The 10000-nt window shown below is 34.8% G+C and overlaps 1 protein-coding gene across 1 annotated transcript in view; it reads left to right on the top strand.

The window, feature by feature from the left end:
• The window catches only part of LOC137655432 (haloalkane dehalogenase-like), a 60221-nt gene that overhangs the window by 49629 nt on the left and 592 nt on the right, over positions 1-10000 (top strand). The window contains exon 4 of the mRNA XM_068389331.1: positions 9846-10000. This exon is cut by the window's right edge and continues 592 nt beyond it. Coding sequence (XP_068245432.1) covers positions 9846-10000 — 155 coding nt within the window. The remainder of the gene's footprint in view (positions 1-9845) is intronic.

The following is a 10000-nucleotide window of genomic DNA, read 5'->3' as shown; positions in this document are numbered from 1 at the left end:
ATGAGTAAAGCATCAATAAATCTAAATGGTGGGTCCTGGCACGTTGAGAAGAAGGTAAATGACGCCCTAAAGAGAATTTGCTTATACCGGCACGGTTTTAGTCGACGTTAGGGGAAACATAATTAACTGGATGTGGGGGAAAGGGACCACATAGTGATGGAAGCAGATAAGACACAAAATCGATACATGTAAAGGATTTGATTGATTGTTATCTGACGTTGTCTATGGAGAGACTCCGTCCATTTGTCGCACCGTAGATTGAGATTAATGTGGCCTACTGTTTGCGTTTAGTATGTATTATGCCGTCAGTCTAATATCGCTGTGTTTATCTATATATTTGAGATTTTACATTACTTACGTATGCATGTGTTAACCTTTTACGGATATGTGACACTTCAGTTGCGTAAAATGTCCCATTTCTTCCAGTTTCGTATTTCCAAACTTTACCCGTTCTTTTATTCAATTGCCATCTTAATGAGAAGGAGAAATTATCTTCGTACTTTTTTAAAAGTGTCTGGTTTCATAAGTATTTCCCGGCATAGTCTTCTTTTTGTGCTGATTTCACTTTGTACATTTCTATTATAACAGCATTGTTATGTTCAGCTTCAGGCCAGCCCTTCGTCTGATATCGTCTGTTTGTAGAATCTTAGAAATATCCAATAAAGGATGTAGTCACGTTTATTATTATTATTATTATTATTATTATTATTATTATTATTATTATTATTATTACTTGCTAAGCTACAACCCTTGTTGGAAAAGCATGATGCTATAAGCCCAGGGGCTCTAACAGGGAAAATAGTCCAGTGAGGAAAGGAAACAAGTAAAATAATAAGTTTTAAGAGTATCATTAGAATAAATATATTCTATATAAACTATAAAAACTTTAACAAAACAAGAGGAAGAGAAACAAGACAGAACAGTGTACCTGAGTGTACCCTCAAGCAAGAGAACTCTAACCCAAGACACTGGAAACCATGGTCCAGAGGCTATTGCACTACCCAAGATTAGAGAACAATGGTTTGAATTTGGAGTGTCCTTCTTCTAGAAGAGCAGCGGACATGAGTCTCTTCTACCCTTAAAAAGAGGAAAGTAGCCACTGAACAATTACAGTGCAGTAGTTAACCCCTTGAGTGAAGAAGAATTGTTTGGTAATCTCACTGTTGTCAGGTGTATGAGGACAGATGAGAATAAGTAAAGAATAGGCCAGACTATTTGCTGCATGTGTGTGTAGGCAAAGGAAAATGAACCGTAACCAGAGAGAATGATCCAATGTAGTACTGTCTGGCCAGTCAAAAGACCCCATAACTCTCTAGTAGTAGTATCACAACGGGTGGCTGGTGCCCTGGCCAACCTACTACCTAAAAATGACATTATTCATGAAATGGGTATGGTTATGAATTTTCCACGGTTGCCATAGTCTTTGATGCTTCATCATAGCATCTGTTATCATTTCCCATTCATCTTTAATTACTGTAAAGTCTTTTGTCTTTATGGGGTCCTATATTTGTAATAATTCATATCTTTCAGTCTTTCTCCACTCTTCTTATTAGAAACACAAAGGATGTCATATTCTTCCTGCTTATCACGAGCACAATTTTATGAGGGAAGATCAGTTGCTTATCTCTTTTGTTCTTTTTTCTCAGAAATTCAGTGAGTTCACCATTATTATCAGTTTGTGGATAAGCACCTTGTAAATCAGTTGGCAAGAGTCGGTCTCATTCTTTTCCTCGCATCTTACTCCATTCGATGGGAAGACCTTCATTCCTTTCACTCTGTTAGTAATGTATGATTCATTCTTCCCTAATCCAAATAATTTGGCGACCAAGTCCGATAAATACCGTTCTTTCCCTGATAACTTTTCCCAGTTTGTTGGTGAAGCATAAAATTTTCTATTCTTCTCATCCTTTTCTTCAAGCTTTCTGTTTTTCTGGGCCTTATCGAAACTACTATTTCAAATCATAAATGAGTATGTTGTTGTCATAGGTAATTTGCCTGTGTACTTTTGCTTTTACACAACCAGTATTTTTTTCAATTCTCTATTCTTCAGTTTACCTTTTATTATGAATTTCTTGCAAATCAGATTTATTTAATCATAAAATGTATGTTGTTGTCGTCTCGAAAAAGTTGTTACTAAACCGGAAAAGAGTTTATCACCCCTCTTTCTCTTCAAGGCTTTCCTGGAAATTCAGTCAGAGGATCAACACCCATTGCCAGTCTTAATCTACTTGTAATCCTGTGCCAAAGGGTCTTTTTACTCTCACTCAGGAAATATTTTTATTTTTTAACAAAACTGAGAAGGGACATTATGCAGACCTCTATATGATTTGCTTCAGGTATCCTGCAAATAAGAAATTTATTGTTTGCCCCATTGCTTCCCTCTAACTGTGAATCGCCGACTCTTCTTTCACACTTTCCAACGGTTTTTTTTCCTTCTTTTTTTCTGAAAATACTTTTCTTTTGTTTTACTTAAAGTCTGTTTCTATTACTAACTAAAATCATCCCTTTTTCATTTTTTTGCTGCTCGTTATCCCCTTGCAATGTGAAAAGTTCTCACTTTTTTATAGAAAACGTCTTACCCAAATAGCGAAAGGAGTTAATTACTTTGTTTACATTGCTAAGTCTTCATTCCGCATAAGTACTGCATTTGTCCTACTCTGCAAATGACGAAATGTATCGCCATCCAATCTGTGCAGTTACACCATAATTAATCTTTCAGCCATTGGGATGTTAGTGATTTAAGTCTTCTTTATTTTTAGATATTGACGCTATATGACGTCAATCGCCGTACGTCCTAATTCGCAGAGATGATGAACACGAGTCTTTTATTTGGATTATCCTCCCATTACATTTTATAGCGCCAATAACCATTGCAGTTATGACGCCAGATAACTTATTTAATCCTTTTATCTCTGGAAAGCCTTGTTCCATAGCGTTTTCCAGTCTTTCTATTCTCATTGTTAATGGTAAAGCGTCGGTTAACAATTACGGGGTCAAAAGTTCGAATCTTGGTTTGTCTGTGGACACGGTTTGTCTCCCATTAATCAAACCAGAATCCGGAGTCGGCTGGGATCAAGTAAAGTAAAGGGTACGGTCCTAGCAAACTTAAAATTAGAACGGTCACCCTGGAATGAGAATAAGGATTATATATATATATATATATATATATATATATATATATATATATATATATATATATATATATATATATATTTATATATATATATAATTTATATATGATAGTTGGTATATATTATGAAATGAGGTCAAAGTATTGTTATTTGTTAATTACTGTTGAGAAAATGCTGTAAGACTGTAGTTTTTTTTTTAATAATAGTTCATTGGTATCCCTTTTAGTATTGTATCCATTCTCTCTCTCTCTCTCTCTCTCTCTCTCTCTCTCTCTCTCTCTCTCTCTCTCTCTCTCTCTCTCTCTCTTATTAAAAGTAGTTGTTACACTCACACTATAGTGTACAAAGATCCAGACCTGGAATGCGCATTGCTCTGAACACATTCAGACCGAACAGTTTTCTACACCTCATTTTCCATAACCAAGATAAAGTCATCTTTCATAAAGTGAAGGTGTTTCATTGTAGACCATTATCCACACTTTTCCCGTTGTAATAAGCAATCTCAATTTCCATTATGTCCCTAACTTTTTCATATTCTTTTCTTGCCTTATATTGCGTATATTTTTAACTTGTACTGTATTGCGAAATCGCTTTCTTTGTCAGGAGAAATGATGATGCAGTGAACCTTCTTTGGCACTTTGCTATTTAAGATTTTAACCTTCTTACCTTGTTATCTGTAATTCTCTATACTATAGTTCGAAATTTGTGCATATAAATAGACAATTTCGATTCTTGCGCATAAAAAGGAATATTGACATACTGTATATGTCACGAGGCACAGGTTACAAATACTTGAATACAAAAAAATCCTTTGATATCATTGTTATAGTAGTGAGATCGTTAATATGAAATGCTACAAGTTTGTTTGTAGAGAACCACCAACATAATTGTAGGGGGGTAATAAACCCACTCTACTATAATGTTCTTCATTGACTATAGGAGCCACTGGCGGCATTTAGAAAAATTACTGCATAAATTAAATGATTTTGTAGCAAGTATATTACACAAGTAAACGTTCCCTGATTGTTCGCAAATCTGGAAAAAAAGAGTTAAAGATAACAATGATCCTTTGTCCTTACTCCATGATATGAATAAAAACAATTACGGTTATAACAAAAGAAACTAATTTTAAACATATTGTTACCCTTGTCCTTTCAAATTACAGCAACATACATGCTAAGCCATTGAACAGCGTTAAACTATATCATTCGGTAAATTTATTGAAGATTTTTATGCTGTTATAAAGATCATATTTCCATATTTTGTCATTTCTATGTAGTAATTTATAAGTGATATGGAAGGTATTTTATTTTCGTCTACTTCAACTTGGCAATTTGGTTTTTTTATCTGTATTTTGTCTTTGTGAGTCTGAAGAAATAAATGGGAATAAAAAAATTTCACCTTTAATATGGCACCAGAATGAGTACTATTATATGAAAGTAGCTTTACACAGACTATAAAACTATATCAATTATGTCTGTTGAGATTCACAATATGCGTTATTTTTTATTTTATTTGATGGTTCATATAATCAAACAATCAATCATATCACATTAAATACTTAGAACCTATGCTCAATTCTGACACTTTATTTTTAGAAAATATTTTCTACAGTAAATATCAAAAACTACCTGAAATCTCTTTCATTATATTTGTTGTTTTTGCTGGGGAAGAGGAGCAAAAGTCCCTCTCGTGGAAATAAGTTGCAATATGATATGCATTATTCATTTTCAAGAAATGTCTCTTAGACACAGAAGTATCGGTTATTTATCATTATTATCAGTATGATTTCAACGAAAATGGATAGACACCAACATTCCTGCTTGACTTTAAAGATCATCTCTCGGAATTAGAATGGAAGTGACGCGAATTTATAAATTAATAAATAGGGAAAACATTTAATGGTACTTTATTTCAATGAAAACCATTCAAAGCAATAACGACCTGTAACGAAGTGCAAATACTGAAAGTCGTTTCTATTGATAAATTGCTGCGTTGGTGTCATATTCTCTCTCCAATGCTCGAAATTGTTTTTAACTGAAGCACTGTTGATTATCTCTCTCTCTCTCTCTCTCTCTCTCTCTCTCTCTCTCTCTCTCTCTCTACACACACACACACACACACACACACACACACATATATATATATATATATATATATATATATATATATATATATATATATATATATATATATATATATATATATATATATATAAAGCATTACTAGTTATTCTTCATAAGAATTATATCTTATTTTTCATACTATGTTTTGTATTGAATCGCATAATTTACTGGAAATCCAAATAACACTTAAAATAGCCTACGCACATCGCATGACCTTTAGCATTGTTAAAGTCATCATTGTCACTATTTACATGTAAGTTATCTGCTCTAGTCTGGGAGTCACTGCTACATTTAACCATTAACTGCTGATTCAAAGATGAAACCCTCGTTTAAAAAATTTCCATAACATTACCCGCTTCATATACTTGCGTGCAGAAAGCTCTAAAGTAGTGTGTCGAGCCCATTCACACACTATGTCATTCACCTCTATCTGGTTCTTCTATCCATTAAAGGCCTTCCGTTCTATTATCTTATCTATTCCATCTGTCCAACACTTTCTATGATTTTTTTCTCCACCTTCAACCAAAGGCTTATGAATTATACATTTCTTTCACCAGATTATAAGTCTTCCATTCTGTCCACATGTCCAAATCATTTCCAAACACACTGGTCTATCTGTTCTCCTCTGCTACCTTTTTTTATTGCCTTTTTCCTTTTCATATGTTTTGCAATTTCAACAACCCGTGCTATAAATACATTAAAAAAAGATTCGCATCAATAACATTACCTTTATTATCATTCAATATCCACAATTTTTATTTCCATAAATTAAATGTCTCTTCACATCTTCCAATCTTGGATGGTTCATGCAGACGCTCTTTCAAATCTTTTTCATAAACCAAAGTACTTCCCTTGTGTCACCTATTTAGACTTACTTCATCATCTGCTTTTATCCTGTGAAATAACAGCCATATGATTAACTTTCACGTACATATCAACTGCTTCCCTTCTTCAACAGATGGATTTATCCATTGCTCCTTCAATCTAATATTCTAATGAGTTTTTTCTTGTTTCATACATTTTAATGGCTTTTAATAGAGCAATCAGAGATTTATGACTCATGCATAAGGTTAATGGCCTAAGATCTATCTGCGATGGAAATTTCGTCAAAATCCGTCCATTTGTTTTAAGGTTAACTTTAAAATGGCGAAAAATGCAAATCTGGATCCGGATCATTTCCAAAATTCAATGAGGACGTCCATGACCTAAGATCTATCTGTTGTGTAGTTTTTACGTTATTTTTAGAATAGCGAAAAATGCAAATCCGAATCCAGAACTCTGATCCAGATCATCTCCAAAATTTATTGGAATCGTCTATGACCTAAGATCTATCTTTGGTGAAAATTTCGACAAAATCCGTCAAGTAGTTTTGATGTTACCTTTAAAATAGTGAAAAATGCACATCCGGATCCAGATTATTTCCAAAATTTATTGGGATCGTCCATGTTCCAAGATCTATCATTGGTGAAAAGTTTGTTGAAATCCGTCAAGTAGTTTCGACGTAATCTTGTCCACCGACACATACAAATTAATGAATAAATAAACTAGAATCCGGATCCGGATCATCTTCAAACTTTAATGAGGTCATCCATGACCTAAGATCTAACTGTGGTGAAAATCTTGTCAAGCTCTGTCAAGTAGTTTTGAGGTTATCTGTAAAATGGCGAAAGATGCCAATCCGGATCCGGATCTAGATCATCTCCAAGATTTCATAGGGTCGTCCATAATCTGAGAGCTATTTGTGGTGAAAATTTTATCAAAATCCCTCAAGTAGTTATGATGTTATCTTTAAAATAGTGAAAAATTCAAATCCGGATCTGGAATCTGGATCCATATCATCTCCAAAATTTAATATGATCGTCCATGACCTAAGATCTACCTGTGGTGAAAATTTCGTTAAAATCTGTCGTGTAGTTTTGACGTGATCTTTAAAATGGCGAAAAATTAAAATCCGGATCCAGTATTAGGATCCGGATCTGGATCATTTCCCAAATTTAATGGGATTGTTCATGACCTAAAATCTATGTGTTGAAAATTTCGTCAAAATCTGTCTGGTAATTTTGACGTAATCCTGTCCACAGACACAGAAATAAATAAATGAATAAACTCGAATATGGATCCGGATCATCTCCAAAATTTAATGGGATAGCCCATGTCCAAAGATCTATCCGTGGTGAAAATGTCGTCAAAATCCGTCAAATAGTTTTGCTGTTATCTTTAAAATGGTAAAAAATGCAAATCCGGATCATCTCCAAGATTTGAAGTGATCGTCCATGACGTAACATCTATCGGTGATGAAAATTTCGTCAAAATCTGTCTAGTAATTTTGAAGTTATCTTTGAAATAGCGAAAAATACAAAGCCAGACCCAGAATCCGGATTTGGATCAGGATCCGGATCATCTCCAAATTTTAATTTTTTCCATGACCTAAGATCCATCTGTAGTGAAAATGTCATCAAAATCCATCGAGCAGTTTTGACGTCATCTTTAAAATAGCGAAAAAAGCAAATCCAGATCCAGATCATCTCCAAAATTTAATGGGATCATCCTTGACCTAAGATCTATCTATGTTGAAAATTTCGTCAAAATCCGTCGAGTAGTTTTGACGTTATCTTTGAAATTGCGAAAAATGCAAATCGGGATCCGGTTCGGATCATCTCCAAGATTTGATGGGGTCGTCCATGACCTAAAATCTATCTGCGGTGGAAATTTTGTCAAAATCCGTCGAGTTCTTTTGACATAATCCTGACCACAGTCACAGAGACAGTCAAATTAATGAATAAATAAACCGACTCGATTCCATAACCTCCTTGGCGGAGGTAATACTCATAGAAACATAACATAGTGTACCCTTGACTCGTGAGTACCTCTCACACACTAATCTAGATATCACAGCTCATGTTTTGTTTTCGGTGATGAAATTTAAATAACTTTCAACAAACTACCTTCTCCCTCATACATCCTTAGTAACCTCTTCATTGCTTCTTGGTTATTTTTATTATAAGAGTTTTCTAGGCCCCTATATGCTCCTTACAGGCGTATTATCCCTTTACTCTCAAACGTTTAGCATCAGAAAAGCTGCGGGTGGGATGAAAACTTACATATGTTCAAGAATGAAAAGGTTGTCTATGGGAATCTAAATGTTTTTTAATTTAATAAACGAGGAAAATGGCGTTTATGAATGGGATTTAAATGCAGTGGTTTGGACCAAAGAAATATGAAGAGAATCGAGAATGATGAAAATACATTCTTGGTTTTCAATGAATTATATATTTCATTTTTTTCGGAAAAAATGAAATGGTAAGGGAAAGAGTGGCTAGAAAGGAAATTTGATGGATGAAGTGGTTCGAAGAGATGTGGAGGGATGTATATGCAGTAATAATTTTATGGTTGAATCGGAGCAAGGATAGATAGAAGTTTTGATTGAAGAGGAAGAGGTGATGAGGAATTTATAAATATGATTACCATGAAGGAAGATAGAATAGTATATAAAGAATATAGGAATGAAAATGGGCTTAGGTGATAGGTCTGCCCGTCAAGTCATCGGTAGCTATTGCCTGTTCTTCACTTGTACAAGCTGGATGGAGAGGGGAGGAACATTTGCGACAGTAAAATGGCTTGTTTCTTGCCTTTACTGCTCAAGAGTGACCTTTAAACCTCCTACAACTTCATTGGCTGATGCGATGATCAAGTGTCCTTGAATGGAGTATAGGTGTCAAAATATATATGTTGAAGTGCATTGCGTGACGGATGGCAAATTGGGATTATTAGCACCCAATACTCAAGGACAAGGTCTGTTGGGGACATAAGTATGTAAGTGTATATGAGAAAGAGAATGAGACAGAATACTGTATAAGAGTGAAAGCTAATCTCAATTAGCTGGGAAAAATTGTGGTACTTAAAGGAAGCAGAAGAGTTTTCATTGAACACCTTGATGACTTCTGAGAGAGAGAGAGAGAGAGAGAGAGAGAGAGAGAGAGAGAGAGAGAGAGAGAGAGAGAGAGAGAGAGAGCACTTAAACCTTTTACCCATACTTTTTCTTTCAGTAATTCTTATATAGGCTTCTAAGGAAGTTTATTTTTACGTAAATGCCCACTAGAGAGTATTTACTAGATAAATAGAATCAAAATTTTTAAACGTCAATAGCGTTATCAAACTTATTTCATAGTTGTTTGTTAAAAATGAATCATGTTATATTGCAACTTATACATGCATGATTTTTATGGTTGGTTTGATTGTCAGTAGGTGTGAACAAAATATTTTAACTAACATGTCGTGCAGTTATGTGCATGCCAACCATACCTCAATGCTATTGAATTATAAGGTGAAAAGTATTGCATAGCTGACCAGCCCGTAGGGAACAATGACTTCAAAAAATTATCATTATGTTTACGGTAATTCTGTACAAACACACTACTCCCAATGACTAAAACTATTTTTTTATGCATCTCTCATTTTATCTGCTTATGTAATATTATCTCCCTTCTTAGGTTTTTATGCCTTTTCATTAAGACACGGTTCGGTAACTGACCATACGACGGTAAAGTAAAACCCTGCTTTGGTTCAAATACTTTCTTAATTCTTTCAGGGGGTGACTTTAGTCGCTCAAGACCTCGGGGGACCCACTGGCCTAGGTGCTGTTGCGCGGGACCCGTCGCGCTACCGAAGGCTGGCACTGCTAAACACGTGGCTCCCTCAGGGCGACATCCTTTCATCTGCGTCAAATGTCTTTCAGCATATTCC

Source organism: Palaemon carinicauda, chromosome 1, assembly GCF_036898095.1.
Source record: "Palaemon carinicauda isolate YSFRI2023 chromosome 1, ASM3689809v2, whole genome shotgun sequence".
NCBI lineage: Eukaryota > Metazoa > Arthropoda > Malacostraca > Decapoda > Palaemonidae > Palaemon > Palaemon carinicauda.
This window is presented reverse-complemented; position numbering and strand designations above follow the sequence as displayed.